Consider the following 17,865-nt stretch of genomic DNA (forward strand, 5'->3'; position numbering starts at 1 on the left):
TACAGTTCTTACGTAGAAATGGGCCCACCTTCTTGATAAAGACATTTCTTTTTTTAATAATGATGTGCCCTTTTTTAAAAATTTAATCAGAAGAATAAGCTCACCAGCATGAAAGCATTTCTTGATAGGAATATACTCGTTCCTGCTTCCATCTCTGTGACTCGCTCTGATTTGTTGTTGCTCTTTTTCAGAGGAGGAAATCAGTAATATGAGAAAAGAACTCGAGAAGTATGGAATACAGATGCCATCTTTCAGCAAAATAGGGGGCATTCTGGCTAACGAACTGTCCGTGGACGAAGCTGCACGTAAGACTTCAAACTCTGGACCTGCCGTTGACATCAGACACTTCCTTGGTTTTGGTTACAAGAAGCAGACGATACTTAAACCCCTCTGAAAAGCTTTTATTATTTGTATTGTAGATGGTTAGTTTTAGCTTATCAGAATATAGGTAATTAATTGATTTGGGACTTTAAACAGCCACTTGTGCAGTGTGGGTAAAGAGGTTCTGGAGATGTCTATATTCTTCAAAATATTTACTTTCTTTATCCTTAGCTTTCAGTGGTAGGACACATTGCTGTGTTGAATAAATGAATGGGGATTAGGTGAGGGATGCTGAGGCAGGACCGGGGACAGATGGGCAGGTGGAGGGTTTTCAGAGGGGTGCTCTGTGACGTGTCCGAGGCCTCGTTTTTGGTATGTTTCCTGGGAGCCAAAGGAAGAGAGAAAACCAACTGAAGTGTATGCAGTGTCAGTGCAACTGTCCATGTTATCTTTTGCTGGTAAAAATCTCTTTTTCCCCCCTCTTCTCAGTGCATGCTGCTGTGATAGCCATTAACGAAGCTATTGAGAAAGGAATAGCAGAGCAGACCATTATAACACTAAGAAACCCGAATGCAGTTTTAACGTTAGTGGATGAGAACCTTGCACAAGAATATCAGAAGGAACTCTGGGCAGCCAAAAAGGGAAAAGAAGAAAATGCAAAACTGAAGGTATTTAATTAGATTCTCAGTAATAAATATGGTTATGAGTAGCTAGTTTGGAAAAAGGGATATTTTTCATTCAACTGGCTGTGGTCTCTGTAGCCACAGGCAACTGGTTTGCGGGAAGTGTAAGGGTGAAAGAAAATCTTGCACTATGGAAGGAAATTGGGTTTCCTGGTGTGATGAATATTGTAAGTCGCAAGGTTTTGAAGGCTATGCCATAGAGGTAATACTTCTCTGGAGGGTGTGAAAGTAGCAGCTAACGCTCTCCTCGTTGGCACCACCCGCAGACCTTGTATTGGCTGAGTTACCTGTGGGTTTATTAGTAGAGGTTAATAATGCAGTGTGGGGAAGTTTAGAGAGGATGTTTGGAGTCCACTCTCTTTGTGTTTTTCTGATTTTCACCCTCATACTGGAGGGCGAGGTTTTCCTCCTTAGCAAGGCAGCTAGCCTGCTCCTGTTCCTAACTCCGCACCCCACTTCCTGCCTGGCTTGTGTTACTGAAGACTGTCTGCACTCAGCGTCCACTGGCTCCCAACTCTCCTCTCCTTAGGCTCTTGCCGTGTCAGCTTCAGCTCCATTGCCAAAAAGTGGCAGTGGTTCTCTGCATCAATGAGTGTCTCTTCCTCCACCCGCTAAGTGGGGGGGTTGACATTGACATTGAGGCACTCCTGTCTCTGTTCTCCCTCAAATAAGCTCATCCGCTTGAAGAAATCACTCTCAGCATCCTAACAGGCCCTCTGGTTCTGCTCCGGCCTTGCCATTCACCACATCAGAAGGGCATTCATCTCTACCCTGCCCTCCTCCACCTGTTCCCCTTGCTGACTTCCCTTTGGAAGGACTTCCACGCTGCTTCGGAAAGCTTTCTGTGTCCCCTGTGCCCTATCCATCGCTGCATTCAGTTGCCTTTTTCTTTTTTTCTTTTTCTTCTTTTTTTTTCATTACTTTATTTTTTTAATGTATATTTTATTTATTTATTTATTTATTTATTTATTTATTTTTATTAAGGTATTACATGTGTACATATCTTACCATTGTGCCCCTCAAACCCCACTCCCATACATGCCCTCACCCCCCAGTGTTTTGCATTCGTTGCCTTTTCTTGCATGGCTTACATCTATCCACCTAACTCTAATCTCATCACTCTTGCCTCAGCCCCACCCCGCCTGACCTGGCCTCAGGGCGCCTGCAGCACCTTCCTCAGGGGTCTCCGTGCTTCTGTCACTCTCCAAGCCAACCCTTCTCAAAGCTAGAGGTTGCAAAATTAATCTTCAGCTATAGATCTGGTGTCATTTCACCAGAAACCTCCCCGATTCCCTACTGCCTACGGGGTTAAGTACAGGTCCTTTTATCTTTTAAAGGCCTCCAGCAAATGCACTCTACTCACTATGTTTTTGGCTGGCCCTGGACACACACACACACACACACACACACACACACACACACATGCTGTATTCAGCCCAACGTGTGAGGCTTCCCCACTTTTTTCACCAAACCCTGCTAACGACATCCTGCTCCCCATTCTGCCTTTAACATGACTATGTCCCTACAGCGCTTCCTCATTAGCTGTCTCTTTTTTAAATTTTCTTTGCAACTGAGCATGTAGCTCTTCTATAGAATTTATTCCATTGTACTATGCATATTAATTATTTGTATTCTTGATTTTATTAGACTGAATCAAATGAAGTTGCCTATATTTAACTGGTTTTGATATCCAAAAACAGCAATATCAAGGGGTCCAACACAATGTTTACATTAGAAAATTGGGCCTCTGCAGAAACTCACAGGGTCTGTTCAACTTTATAGTCCTTGCTGGGCATTTCTAACCGTAGTGCCCTGCACAAAGCAGGCACTCTTAAATGCTTCTATTGCGTTCAAATGGATGTTAGTGAATGGTTTTTCTCGCTCCTTGCATTTTTTGTTTTTGAATATGGAGCTTTGGAAACATTTAGCCTCAGAAATCAGTGAAGACTTTGTTTTGCAGAATAACTGTATTTCAGAAGAAGAGAGAGATGCGTATGAAGAACTGCTGACACAGGCAGAAATCCAAGGCAATATCAATAAAGTCAACAGTAAGTAATGGATTCTATGAAGGAAATGGATACATACTTCTATAAGATATGAATATACCTTGTCAGAGTCTCACCAAAACTCTCAATTTCTACCCCTGTAAAACTGCCTTTATATGATGAAAAATCAGCTATATATACATATATTTATATACACGTGTGTGTATGTGTGTGTGTGTGTGTGTGTATATTTGTGTGTGTGTGTGTGTGTGTGTGTGTGTGTGTGTGTGTGTGTGTGAGATCTAGTCCCCAGTCCATGTAAAGTAGCTCAACGTGTTTCATCATAGTTACAGTGTATGTCATATTTTGAACCTATCCCTGATTGGTATAATACTGATGGTTATTTAGTAAAATATTATGACTTAAAGACTGCCATTCCTTGCCCATGATTGTGATGGCATTCAATTGGAACTATAAAAGCATTATTAACAGCTCTACTCTATTACTTTCCAATTATTAGTCTACAGTTTCTAAGAATTCTTTTCTTACAGCTTGTGTAGCTTTAGTGCAAGTGAGTGAATTTGACACACCAATGGAATTGCACAGTGACAGGTTTACATCCATGTCCCTGAGACTCCGTGGAGTTGTACAGTTCGTTCTTCTTGTTACTCGACTCAATTGTATGACTATAAAGAACAGAGAATTCGGATAACTAAAATAAGCATATGCAAATTTAGATACATTAATCTCTTTACTAGTATTTTCCTCTTTCTAATAAAATTTATTTTTACTTGAAGCAGTAAGGAATTGTATTTGACATTTATTTCCCATATGTTAACCTAAATAATCCACATATATTACAAAAATGAATACATGAAAGACCATTTACCCCACTTAATAAATCATGTGAAATATTTGCCAAACTTAAACTTGGAGTATTTACTAATCACAACAGCCCTAAACCTTCCCCTTGATTTTACCTCCCCTATGAGCTTTGGAGGTTCTTTATCACTCTTAACACCTTCACAACAATGCGGACGTATCTGTAGACATAACCCAGAAGTTTGCTCTTAAGATGCTGGTAGAGACTTCAATCAGTAGTTAAAGAGGCCCAGAGAACCCTGACATAAATATGTAGGCGTTAACAACTGAGTAGGTTTGAGACATTATCTCTCACACACACTGCTCTTAAGAGCTCTAGTCTAGAGGAACCTTTTTTAAAGGAATACCTTAACCGTTTGGGATGTGTATTTCTATTCTTCATAAATACTGAGCATATTGGTGATGATACGTGAAGCACAATTTTAAGTTACTCTTTCTGCTCAGTTTAAAAGCTGACAATGTCATTACGCTTGACATAAGCTTTACAGGAAGACATCTGAGGTCCATAAGCTTAGTTCCCATAACCGTTCGCCATCCTTTATTTTGAAATGTTTATATCCACTAACATTGATTTATTTTTCTTGTTAAATAAAATGCCTTATGTAAATGTTTTAATACTTCACTCCAGGACAAATTTATATTTATTTTCCCCCATTTTTAAATAAAAGGCCTGAGATGATTTGTGCTGATGTATAACCAGCTGAAATTATAAAGGACATTGCAGTGTTTGGTTGGTTTTAAAGGGGCAGAACATATTTATTCTGAAGTTTTTTTAATCTCTTCCCATCTGAAAATGTATAGTCCAGTAGAACTAAAAGTAGTCTTGGAAAAACCCTCAAAAGCATGTTTTAGTCCGTGACATGACAATGAGACAATTATTGTATATGCTTTAAAATATGTACATTTATAGCTAGTTGGCAAGTTTTCCCCCAACCATTGAGGTTATTATATTAAAATGTTAAGGTGTCCACATTCATAGCAGCCATAGTTATGGCATAAGTGACAGCTTTGATGGTAATGCCACCAGCCCTGTCGTTAGCTTTGTTTGAACTACAATTATTTAAGTTTTGGGTTTGGCATATGCATTCCATGACCTATTCTCTTAAGGTCAGAGCTGGAAATTTTGTTAAATGCACGGTGTAAAAGATTGGTTAAGCTTACTTTATTTTCTTTGTAGAAGAAATTATGCATTAAGAGCGTTTTAAGGATGTGATTTTTTCTGGTAATATTTTACCCTCCAGTTGTATAAATCCATCTAATAGTTTTCAAAGGTGGTGCAGGATCCCATCCAAAGTAATCAGAGACACAGTGGAAAGGACTCAGATAACTTGAATGGAAGAGCAGAAATCACAACCATCCACTGGCCTTCCTTTCTGGAATTCTTTCATTTGTTATTGTAATTTAAGAATAGAAACAAGTGTTTGGGTTCTTAGGATCCTTTAGAATAAGTGAACGTTTTCTGGGAGTGTGGCATGAAAGATTGCATTTGTTGTAAGTATTTCCTGCTTTTCAGTGATGTCTTTTAGTTGAAAGGTTATTAAGGGTGGCTCCTTGAAATGTAGTTAGGGAAGATAAATGGGTATCTGTTAGAAAGAGTTAGAATAATCTTAAGCCTGTGTTAGGAAGACAGCCTAACCCTTGAAAAGCTCTAGAAATGTATGGGTCTGTGTTTTTTCTGCGACCCCAGAGCCGCCTTTACAGGGCAAAATCCTGCCTGTTCTGTCAGGTTTGCTGTTGCCTGGTGGCAGAGTTCACTACTCATTCAGCAATTCCGTTTCTGTTCTCTGAAAACGATGCTGAATCTACTGTTTCAAGCACCCTCAGTTTGGTCACTAAAATTCACGTCTTGTAATCTAAACATTGCAGCTGGTAGAAACATCACAGAGCTTACGATTCAGGCAGATCATGTCCACCAAGGCATTTCTGTGATCAGGGCCTTTTTATTTAGGTTAACTGATACTAACATAGACTTATTCAATCATATGGATTTATTATAGTATTTTTTTTTAATACCTGAATTATTTTCTCTTAAGAATTACAATTCAGCTCCGCCAGAGTGGCTCAGCTGGTTGAGTGTCATCTTGTGCACCGAAAGGTTGTTGGTTCAGTTCCTGGTCAGGGCACATACCTGGGTTACAGGTTGGGGCATGAACAGAAGGCAACTGACCAATGTCTGTCTGTCTGTCCCTCTCCCCCCTTGGGTGAGGCTTTAAAAATAAAGAACCATGCTTCATAGAACATGAAGTTGAAGAAGAGGCTGTTCTGAGAACTAATACCATCAGTCTCAGGCAGCAGTGTGTCCGAGCACTGACTGCGGGTTTTCCACGGTTCTGACTCAGAGGAAGCAATAGGGCAAGGCTTCCATAGCTTCATTCTCCCCAGGACGCATAAGGAGCATTAGAGAGCAATGCCTGCAGGGCCTATGTGGCCCAGCTCCAAATACTGTGTGGATTCCCAAGGTGCAAATCCTCAGGGATTAGAACCATGGAAGAGGTGCCCCCACAAAAGAAGACTTTTGTAAGGAAGTCACACTAGGCAGGAATGCCCTCTAAATCCAGCTCCATCCGTGCTGATGTTCTCTTACGTCCTACCTCCAAGAATTGGACCAACTTCCGGTCACTCAGCTACCATTTCCGAGGTTTTGCTTGTCCTCCAACTGCAGCTTCTCCTAGCTCCTGGACAGTGACTCCTTCGGTTATAGTCCTTGGACGGCTGGGCTGGGTGGGTCAGGCCGCAGTGGGAAGTGGGCATTCTGACGCCTGTGACTCCCACCCTCAGGGCTGGCTGCAGTGGACCACATCAATGCTGTCATCCAGGAAGGCGACCCCGAGAGCACGCTGCTCGCCCTGGAGAGGCCGGAGGCCCAGCTGCCTGCGGTTTATCCCTTTGCAGCTGCGATGTATCAGAACGAACTTCTCAACCTTCAGAAACAGAACGCCATGGTGAGTGAGAGACTGGGTTATGGAGATGTTCAGGATGAGTCCACGCCATGAGGAAGGCTGTTTAGGGGGTGAACAGGGGTGCAGAGTCTTTACCTTGTTCCAGTCTCCGTCTTGTAGCAATTCCATGGCTGCCTTCTCCTTCGACCTGCTTTTCATCCACGTCACCAATCTTAGACCATACTTAGGAAGTGCAGACAGAGCTCCACACAAATACTCAAGAAAATGGGTGTTTCTTGTTCGCTGTGATTTTTTAAAGTTTTTTTGAATCATTTTTAAACTATACTGCATTTTAAAATGTGTTTTTTTTATATGTATCTTTATTGTTGAAAGTATTATAAATATCCCCTTAGTTTCATCGGTGGTGGTTTTTTTTTTTCCCCATTGACACCCTCCCCCCCCTACCCTGCATCTGCCCCTCCCAGGCCTTCACCACATTGTTGTTGTTTTTTAAAGGTATGCTTCTTTTTTTTTTACATTGCTTTTATTCATTTATTTATTTTTAATATATTTTATTGATTTTTTTACAGAGAGGAAGAGAGAGGGATAGAGAGTTAGAAACATCAGTGAGAGAGAATCATCAATCAGCCGCCTCTTGCACACCCCCTACTGGGGATATGCCCGCAACCAAGGTACATGCCCTTGGCCGGAATCGAACCCGGGACCTTTCAGTCCGCAGGCTGACGCTCTATCCACTGAGCCTTCACCACATTATTGTCTTCACCACATCATTCACCACATGGGTTGTGCGTATCTATAATAATAAAAGCATAATATGCAAATTAACCAAATGACTGAACAGCAAACGACCACACTATGACATGCACTGGTGCCAGTCCAGCCAAGGCAGGCACAATGCAATTGGTTGGGGGCTGGGGGGCCCGAAATTGCTCCACAGAAGAAGGCCCAGGCCACCCTTTGCCCCTGTGATTGATGGGAGCCCTGGCCAAGTGGGCAGGGTCTCCCTGTGTGGGGCAATCAATCTGGAGTGGCACAATCAGTCACCCCACAGAGGGAGGCCCAGGCCAGCCAAGAAATGGCACCCCATGCCTGGTGCCACAGAGGGAGGCGATGGTGGTGGGTGAGGAGGGGCAGCGCCGCACAGATGGCAAGCAATGGCAGCAGTGGGGGTGGGGCTAGCTGCCTGCAGCCAGGGGAAGGAAAGCCCTGATAGACCCTGATCACTGGCCAGACCTAGGGATTCTACCAGAGGGTGGAATTCTCCCGGATTGTGAGAGGGTGCAGGCTGGGCTGAGGGACAGCCCCTCTCCTCCCCCAACCATGCACGAATTTTGTGCACTGGACCTCTAGTATGCATGTAAGTGCCCTGGTTTATCAATCCCTACATCCCTCCCTCACCTTCCCTATGAAATTCATCAATCTGTTCCATGCTTCTTTGTCTCTGAAATGTTATGTGTGTTTTTTTAATAGAAAAATAAGCTCGAAATCAGCATTTCTAGAAATCTACAATCAGAACATTAGCACTATGGCTTTAATTTTTGTAAATTTATGTTCCTTATTATGTGAATAGTATTAAACAGTAATGTTCACATAAGGTTAGAGTAATTAGGAGCATGTGTACTACAAATTCAGCCAAACAATGGAACAGAATGAGAAGTACTGGAACAGAGCCAAGAATTTAATATATGGGAGAGCTAGTATTTTAAAAGGTGGGAAAGGATTGAAACCCTTCAAAAACATCTCACCATTTGGAAAAGAAAACATTACCTCACTACACATATCAGAATAATTTTCCCCACCCTCCATCTCCTCTCTCCCTCTCTTTCCCACTCTCTTAAAAAAATAAAAATCAATGAAAAAAATATCCTTGCATGAGGATTAACAAAACAACCTCAACAAAAACACCTCTGTAAATATTTGCATGAATTAAAAATAAATAGAAGACCATATACTAAAGGACTGAGGTGGTAGGACTTGTTTTCTTATTCTTGCTTATTAAGACTTCCTATGTTTTCTAAATAAAAAGATTCTATTTTTTTAAATATAAATTTTTTAAGATATATTTTTTGTTGATTTCTGCGAGAGGAAGGGAAAGAGAGAGATAGAAACATCAATGATGAGAGAGAATCATTGATCAGCTGCCTCCTGCACACCCCCTACTGGAATCAAGCCTAAAACCTGGGCATGACCGCAACCTGGGCATATGCTATGACCAGACTCGAGCCATGACCTCCTGGTTCATAGGTCGATGTTCAACCACTGAGCCACACCAGCTGGGCACAAGATGCTATTTTATAATAAAAGAAAAATAGCTTATTTCCTCAAATTGCATTAATATTTCCTCCCACTTCTCTAGCTTTGAAGCCCAAGGCTATTGGAACTCTACCACAGTCATTCATACCCATTTGGTCAATAGTCAAATAATAACTATTTCTTTATCTTTCCTTATCATTTTTGTTGTGTACCACTCTAGATTTTTGTGGATAGTTCACTTGAAAGGGTAACAGAGGTGAATCTCAAATAATTCTATTCTACCCTTTACTTATAATTTTATACTTTCCCTATGTGTTAAACTTGTATTTAATATCAGATATTTGGATAAAATTTAATTATAGGTTCCCTCTAAGAACCTCTTCTTCCCATTTGCTTTGGAAGGGAAAATTATGCTTTGTTACTCTAAAATCATTTTGCTGCAAGATTTCTGTGAATATTCAGAAATCTGTAATATAAATATTACATACAATATCCTAGATGTAAAGATATATATCAGATTTTTTTATTAACTCATTTTCATGCTCTCTTTGGGTTCCTTCAATATATGGAAGAAATAACCTTTAGGAAGTTAGGCCAAGTTAGTATAAAATGGTTAAATGGAAGAGAGATTTGAAGAGGAAAGTGTTCTGAAATCTAAGATGTACTTTTTAAATAAGCCAAATTCAGATTTATAAATCTGGAGATTCTTATTTATTTTGCCAAAAGATAAACCTCACATTTCTTTAAACATCTAGACCTTATTATACATTTTAAAATTTTTACCTAATTATAAATATGCGACTAACTTTTTTGAAACTAGAATTAATATTCTTACCTTAAATATTTTTAGTTTTCTGGGGCTATAACTTTTAGGTGAAATTCTATCCTCTTTTCTTTACCCTAAATTCAAATTGAAAATCATTAGTTATCCTAAAATCTTACCTCACACTCTCAGACAGTGACCACATTATCTAATGCTTGGCTTAATTATTTGGTGAGACTGAGCCTGTGAGCAGCCAATGGAGCTGGTAGTAGGGATCAGCTATGGGGATCCAGATGTTTTCGGAATCATAAATGTTGGTTGTAATGAACTCAGTTGCCAAAACCACCTAAGAAAATCCCAGAAGCCAATTTACTTATTCTTTATTTACTTTTTTAAAAAAATATATATTTTACTGATTTTTTACAGAGAGGAAGGGAGAGGAATAGAGAGTTAGAAACATCGATCAGCTACATCCTATACACCCCCCACTGAGGATGTGCCCACAACCAAGGTACATACCCTTGACCGGAATTGAACCTGGAACCCTTGAGTCCGCAGGCTGACGCTCTATCCACTGAGCCAAATCGGTTAGGTCCAATTTACTTATTTTTTAAAGTCAGTGCAGAGTAGGTGACCAATTAGTTTTTTCTCCTGGGTTGTCAAATCTTTGACTTTTCATCATTTTTGGAAATGTGCGTTCTAAACCCTCTAAACCCCCATCACATCTACATGGTGTGTGAACTTATTGCCATGTGTTTCCCAACAGAATTACTTGGCCCACGAGGAGCTCCTGATTGCGGTGGAAATGCTGTCTGCTGTTGCTTTACTCAACCAGGCCTTGGACAGCAAAGACCTGGTATCTGTGCAGAATCAACTTAGAAGCCCAGCGATAGGCCTCAACAATCTGGACGAGACATATGTTGAACGGTAAGTTGTTTTCCGAAACACTTCTCAACACAGAACTGTATGTTTGGCAGATCTCACAAATAAAGGGTTTGTTACTTATTGAAGAAATCCATATAGCCATGCTCATTTTCTTGAAAGTTGGTCTACTTTTTCTTAAGAGTGTAATATTATAGTTCCGTGTGTACATTATTCCTTTTAGTGATGCAGAGGTCTAAAAATGGTCATCCTGTGGCAATTGCTGACTGATTTTTGTCATTAGCAAAGATTATTTGATAGGCTAAAAATGCAAGAAATGTTGAAAACATACCTTCCTTTGAGCTTCTTTGGGAAAAGACAATATGTAGAAAAGTGGGAAGGAACCTTAATAATCATCTGGTTCAATTCTCTTTACGTTACTGATGAGGAAACCGAATCTGGATTTATCAACCCAAAATTTGGCCATTGGGCCCCAAAACCTCATTTTTCTGGTTGTTAAACAAAAGGAATGCTGAGACCACAGGGGACCATGGCAGTGGGTAACAACCTCAGTTTAGTATTTTTCATTTCGTGTTCCTTAAATATAGTACTATTTGATAGTATTATAAATATAATACAATTGATAGTATTATAAACACTAGAGCAAATCCAGAGAGAAAATTAAGGGGCTAGAATAAGGAGCCCAATGAAAGATTCAGGCAGACAAAAGCCCAAATAAAAAACCGAGTGATTTTCCATCCTTGTGACCACCAGGGGGAGATGTCTGCTTAGATCTTGACAAAACTCTTGAGCTATTGCTTCTGAAACTGCTCAAATAGAAAGGTTGAGTAATTCTCCTGAGTCAATATAATTGTACAGGGGGGAAATTTTTTTAACTTGGTGTTTGACCACTTGTCAATGTAGAGAATGGCCCAAAAGTAGGAGGACACTGGATTTCCTTGTTTTTAGTCTTTTTGGAGAAACTGATGCTTTTACACTGCATAAATTCGGCCCCCTGGTTCATTATGCCTGAGTCTCTTTCCAGGATAATTTATTTCTACAAATTCTACTGTTTCTGTTAATGACACCACCCTCCCTTCCAAGCTTAGAAACCTCAAGTTCAACTTGAGTTTTCCCCTGCCCTCTGCCAGGCAGCCTCCTGCGGTAAACAGCCCATTCACTTCCCTCCCTGTCAGTATCCAATCTGTGTGTAATACCACTGCAAAGTGTCTTGGTTTCCCACAACCACCTCACTTTCACTTTTGCTTCTATTTATAATAACCTCCAGATAGGTATTCCTGAATCTTTTCTGCCCTCATTCTTACCTAACCAGGCGTTGCTCTGCTCTCTCTTACTAGTCTACATCCATGAATATTTCCATGCTTCTTCCCACCCCCGCTAATGTCATATCATACCTTCTGAGAATTAGCATCATCTAGAGAGGAACACAATCTTGGAACAAAAAAATATAATTCTGATTCTTCCTAGTGAAAAACTTCCTTGGAGTTTTTGTTGTCTTATCCCCTAGACTGGAAGCTCCTTGAAGTATAAAGGCTGCATCTTGTTCATTTTAATATCCCTGTGATGCCTGCAACTTATTTTATTTATGACGTGTGCTTAATAAACATTTGCTGAACTAAATTGGAATTTTAATCTCAAAACTTCCCAAGTCTGTTAGAAATATAATGTTACTAGTTGCTCATGGGAGATGGTGAAGAGAGCTCTGAGAGAGGTGGGGGGAAAGACATGGACCTTTGGGTAAACCACAGAACACTTTCCAGAGTTCATGCCTTTAATACTCAGATGGAAAAGCCTGCGGAGGTAGGTCTTATCCCTAAAATCTGTTCTCTTTGACTAGTGTTGGTTCATTGCTGAAGAAATGATGGGTGGTTGCTCTTCTTTTCTGTGTTTATCCTCATTTTATTTCCACTGGACTGTCATTCAGATATGAAGCATGTGAAATGCCCACAATGATTCTGCACTCTTTTTTAGAAGGGATGGTCAGTATTATATGTTATTAGTAGCACAAAGTATCTTCGTAGGCTTATAATTCTTGGTAAGGGAAAATCTCACACGTGACAGACAGTTAACTAGTTTTAGGCCTGCATCTGGTGATGTCTCATTCGGCGACAGATAATGAATCATCACCACTACTTCCTATTTTGAATGATGTTTTTCTCTCTCAAACTACTCCATGGAAGATACCTCAGTGTCATCTAGAGCAGTGGTCGCCAACCGGTGGTCCACGGACTACGGGTGGTCCGTGTGGTCCAAAAGGTTGGCCACCGCTGATCTAGAGGCATGCAAAACTTAAAGAAAATTTGTCACAACAAGCAAACAGTTTTGGGCTTAATGCAGTGTTAATTCTTTAACCTCTGCTATGAAATCTGCAGGTGCTATTCAGAAGTCAAGCTGCGTAATCATTAGACACACAGAGGATTCGTCTTACTGCCCTGGAATAATGCAAAAGCCAACTAAACTATTTAATGTCCTTACTTTGGGCTAGACTGGCTCACGTTAGCTTATGGATCTAACACTGGTTCTGTACATTTTAAATAGGAAAATTGATTATTGAGAAATTAAAGTTCCTTAGTAATATGTCAAGAAGGGTGTCTTTTCCTCTGAAATTTCTCCAGACAAAAAAAATAACTGGAGCGACTGGCCAAACTCTATTTTCCTGAGGGCTCTGCTGAGTGAGGAGGGTCAGGGGCCAGGATTGAAGTGTGAGAGAGCTATGGCAGGGAGGGGACACGAGGGTTTTGAGTATCTGCTCTGAAGCCTTAGGAGCAATGGACGGGGGCGGGAGAGGAACTTTAAGATATTCTGGTTCAACTCATGCACGATCTCTTCAAGAAAACACAGTGCAGATGTGTGTCATTTAGCAAGATTTTCTGGAACTACATGTGCATTTTGTTTGATTTCTCGATAGGCATATTAGATCGCAGGGTGACCCAGCTATGTTAGGGTTACAGTAGAAAAGACTCTTACAGCTCGCATTGTGGGAGGGACAAGAGTAATAAACAAAAAGAACCTTGATGGAAGGGTTGAGGGCCATGGCCATTCAGAGCCAAGATTCAGTGCAAAAGGGAAGAAAATTAGTAATTAGACAAAAAGCAAAATCACAGGCTTGAGAATGTCTGTTACTTTTGTTTTGTTTTGCTTGAGTGAGGTACGAAGCTGGATTTTGAGGAACTTTTCATTCAACAGCATTTGTACATAAAGTATTTCTAAGAAAAAGAACACCATTAGTTTATGTGAGCTTGTTGGGTGTTGACAGAACTGCACTCCACAGTTTTAGTTGTCTTTCTACTCTTTGTCTCACCTCATAACAAACACCTTTGGCCCCTCGTGTCAAATTTAAGAGGCATAACTTGAACAAAGAATGAATATCTCTTTGTCATTAGCGTCATGATCGCCCTCTCTTCCGCAGTTATGCCGATGAACTACTCTCCTTCAAACTGGACGTTTTGTCCCAAGGGCAAGAGACCTTAAGCTGGAACGAAATTCAGAATTGTATTGATATGGTTAATATTCAAATTCAAGAAGAAAATGACAGTAAGTACGGACTACCTTTTTTTTCCTCTAGTATAGTGGGAGAATAAGGTGTCCCGATAACTTCTCTAGATTAGGGCTACTAATTTTGCTCATGGAGCCCTATGAAAGCACACTCCTCTAACATGTATGTATGTATTTATATGTAAGTTGTATGCCTGTACTGCTGTAACAACATATTATAACAATACAAAAAATATATAAAAAGACATAAAAGAACAGACGAAACATACATATAAGGGGGGTGTGAAGAGAGCAGAGCGCCTGAAGAATGGCTCCTCTGTGTATAACACATCCAACAGCAACTTGGGCTTCTCCTCACGGTGGCAGGAGGCTATGACCTCCCTGTGACATTACGCCCTATACATGGAAAAAAAGCAACCACAGAACATAGAGGTCCTAATAACTTTTATTTATGGTACTTCAGAGTTGGCTACATAACTCAGTTTTTTGGGCACTCAGCTTTATTTTGTCTTTTCATTTGGACATTTTCCTGAAATGTGACACACATTCCTGCCCTAGGAAGAAATTGGAACATAATCTAACTGCCGCCTTATAATCAGAAGTCATGGTGATTTGTTTTGTTGAGAACTATGAGCATGAAAGTGGGCAATCCCAAGAGGATATGCCCTCAAACATGCTTTCTTGGGTGCCAGCTGCTTCCTTATCACTTGCCTTTTGCATATAAAAACGGTGAGGAATGGGGAGCTGTGTAACTTTAGCAATCAGTTATTCACTACTTTCTGTAGCATGAATTACCAAATTCAAGCTTTAAGCAATTTTTTCCATCACAAAAAAAACAACAGCCCTGGCTCAGTTGATTAAGTATTGTCCTGTGCACCAAAAAGTTGCTGGTACAATTTCTTATCCGGGCACATGCCCCAGTTTGGGGCTTGATGCCTGGTAGGAGATGTGCAGGAAGCAGCCAATCCATGTTTCGCCCTCACATGGATGTTTCTCTCTCTCCCTCTCCATTCCTCTATGAAATTAATAAAAATATATTTTTAAAACAAACAAAAGAAAACCCTGGTGTTTGTGCCTGTGACAAAGCTCAGTGCCCCAGCCTTCTGCCTTTCAGCCTTCCTCCTGGGTCCCCAGCTACAGCACTTGGGGTCTCGAGCAGCAATGGTCTGAGTGCTTTGGCTAATGTGCTCATTTGGGTAGGATGGACTCTCTTTGGGTCGGCAAAATAAAGAACCAATTCTCATCCTTGTTTTCTAGCTTTTTCCCGATTTTTTTTCCCCACTCTTAAAAATTTTTTATTGAATTTATTAGGGTAGCCGGTTAATAAATTATAAAAGTTTCAAGTGTACAATTCTATAATACATTATCTGCGTATTATATTATATGTTCACTAACCAAACTCAAGGCTCCTCCCCTTACCATTTATCCCCCTTTTACCCTCTTCTACTTCCCCTCACCCCCCTTCCCCTCTGGCAGTCACCACACTGTTGTCTGCGTCTATGAGGTGTTTTGGGGTGTGTGGGTTTTGTTTTTTGTTTTGTTTTGTTTTTTGCTTATTCCCTTCACCTTTTCACCCAGTTCCCTAACCCCCTCCCCTCTGACAGCTGTCAGTCAGTTCTCTGTATTTATGAGTCTGTTTCTGTTTTGTTTATTTATTTTTGTTTATTAAATTCCACACATAAGTGAGATCATATGGTATTTGTCTTTCTCTGACCTATTTCACTTAATGTAATACTCTCCAGGTCCATCCATGCTGTCTTAAAAGGTAAGATTTACTTCTTTTTTACAGCTGAATAGTATTTCATAACTTTTCCCCAATTCTTTCTGACAATACCTGAAGTTCAGTTCTGCTTAGGGAATTGTGGTGTGTGTTGCTTATGCAAGGGGAGGTGTGTGAGTTCTCAGTGCTGAACAATTGTAGTTTTACTCTCATTCTTGACCTTGATTTTACAAAGGGGAGGGAACGCCATTTTTGTCCCAGAATATCTTAAAACCTTTGCTTTTATCAGGAAAAGGGGGGGTGGGGAAGTAACATATGTGTAACTTTAAAAAAGAGGGGTCTTTTGTAGGTGGTTATCATTTTTGAAGAAAAATCTTTTTGGATTGGTGTGGCATTTATCTAGTTAAACTGGAGCACTGTCATTCTCCACAAATATGCCACATGGCCACCCTCATATTTCTTCTAAACATCCTGTCATGAAGGGCACCTGCAATAACCAGCAGAGTTATTTCAGATATTCTGTGTCATATTTCCTTCCTAGGATTGGAGAGTTTAATACAGAACATTCCATTTCTTTCTTTTGATCTGTAATTCTGCCAAAATGAGGTATTTTTAAAGTTCTTTTAAGTATTGAGCTTGAGCCAAAACCGGTTTGGCTCAGTGGTAGAGCGTCGGTCTGCGGACTGAAAGGTCCCAGGTTCTATTCCGATCAGGGGCATGTATGTTGGTTGTGGACACATCCCCGGTAGGGGGTGTGCAAGAGGCAGCTGGTTGGTGTTTCTCTCTCATCGACATTCCTAGCTCTCTCTCTCCCTTCCTCTCTGTAAAAAATCAATAATATATATATATATATATATATTTTTAAAAGTATTGAGCTTGATAACATATATTTAGGTGATTGCTTAAAAAACTAAATTTAAGCTCTGGCCGGTTTGGCTCAGTGGATAGAGCGTTGGCCTGGGGACTGAAGAGTCCCAAGTTCGATTCCAGTCAAGGGCATGTGCCTTGGTTGCGGGCACATCCCCATTTGGGAGTGTGCAGAAGGCATCTGAATCGATGTGTCTCTTTCATCGCTGTTTCTAACTCCTTATCCCTCTCCTTTCCTCTCTGTAAAAAATCAATAAAATATATATATTTTTTAAAACTAAATTTTCAAAATACACCATTGTGGCAGGAATTGCACAACATAGTCATTAAATCATTTGAAAACGCTGAGAATTTTTCATGGATATCTTGAGAGTGCTTTTCTCTCCCCAGCCCACCCTGCCATGTGCTCTCAAGTCTCATCCTCTGACTGTTTTGTGATGTGGATAAGGTATGCAGCTAATGGGAAATGATAAGTGTAGAAAGCGAACTTTAATGGAGAAGCTGCTAAATTAAGGTGACCCGACATCCCGCTTTTGACGGAACAGTCCCGATTTTTAACAATTTGTCCCATGTCCCGGGGTGTTTTAAAAAAAGTCCCGATTATGGTTACCTTATGCTATATGCATTTTCTTAGACTTGGATGCTCTCTTGGTTTCTCACTAGAAAATTCACTGTTGCCAGTAGAGCCCCAGAGGACCATTCATATCGTCTAGAGTCCAGTGTTTCCCAAACTTTTGACATATGTGTATCCCTTCTATAATTTTCGTAACGCTGAGTACCCCTAGGACTCATGAGAACGTAGAATTAGGCGCAGCTAAGCATGGTGCAGTGCATATCCCCACCAAACTCTTCCCGTACCCCTGGGGGTATGCGTACCACACTTTGGGAAACACTGGTCTAGACAATGAAGTTTTCTTCTTTGAATTGCTTTTTACATTTGGTAGGTACCATTCTTTGTAGGGTACCTCCTCTGCTGTCTCAAATACACATCCTCTAAGAGAATTTCTGCCCACTCCCTCATCCTGCCCACTCCCTCATTCTGCCATTCTCACCCAAGAATGTTACCGTAGTCTCACACGATGACTTAGGGAGGTGTGCCATGAACTGAGGCTCA

General features: G+C 40.6%; 2 protein-coding genes across 3 annotated transcripts in view; one reads left to right on the top strand and one right to left on the bottom strand.

Annotated features, from left to right (window-relative positions):
- F2RL2 (coagulation factor II thrombin receptor like 2) overlaps window positions 1-17,865 on the bottom strand; it is a 505,949-nt gene that overhangs the window by 472,558 nt on the left and 15,526 nt on the right. The window lies entirely within an intron of this gene.
- Window positions 1-17,865, top strand: part of IQGAP2 (IQ motif containing GTPase activating protein 2) — a 254,590-nt gene that overhangs the window by 153,962 nt on the left and 82,763 nt on the right. For both annotated transcript variants that reach the window (XM_084881260.1, XM_084881261.1), the window contains exons 7-12: window positions 192-305; window positions 811-989; window positions 2,965-3,052; window positions 6,650-6,813; window positions 10,554-10,714; window positions 14,079-14,203. In XM_084881260.1, coding sequence (XP_084737386.1) covers window positions 192-305; window positions 811-989; window positions 2,965-3,052; window positions 6,650-6,813; window positions 10,554-10,714; window positions 14,079-14,203 — 831 coding nt within the window. The remainder of the gene's footprint in view (window positions 1-191; window positions 306-810; window positions 990-2,964; window positions 3,053-6,649; window positions 6,814-10,553; window positions 10,715-14,078; window positions 14,204-17,865) is intronic.

The sequence above is a fragment of the Pipistrellus hanaki genome (genome assembly GCF_964339955.1).
Source record: "Pipistrellus hanaki genome assembly, chromosome: 4".
Lineage (NCBI taxonomy): Eukaryota > Metazoa > Chordata > Mammalia > Chiroptera > Vespertilionidae > Pipistrellus > Pipistrellus hanaki.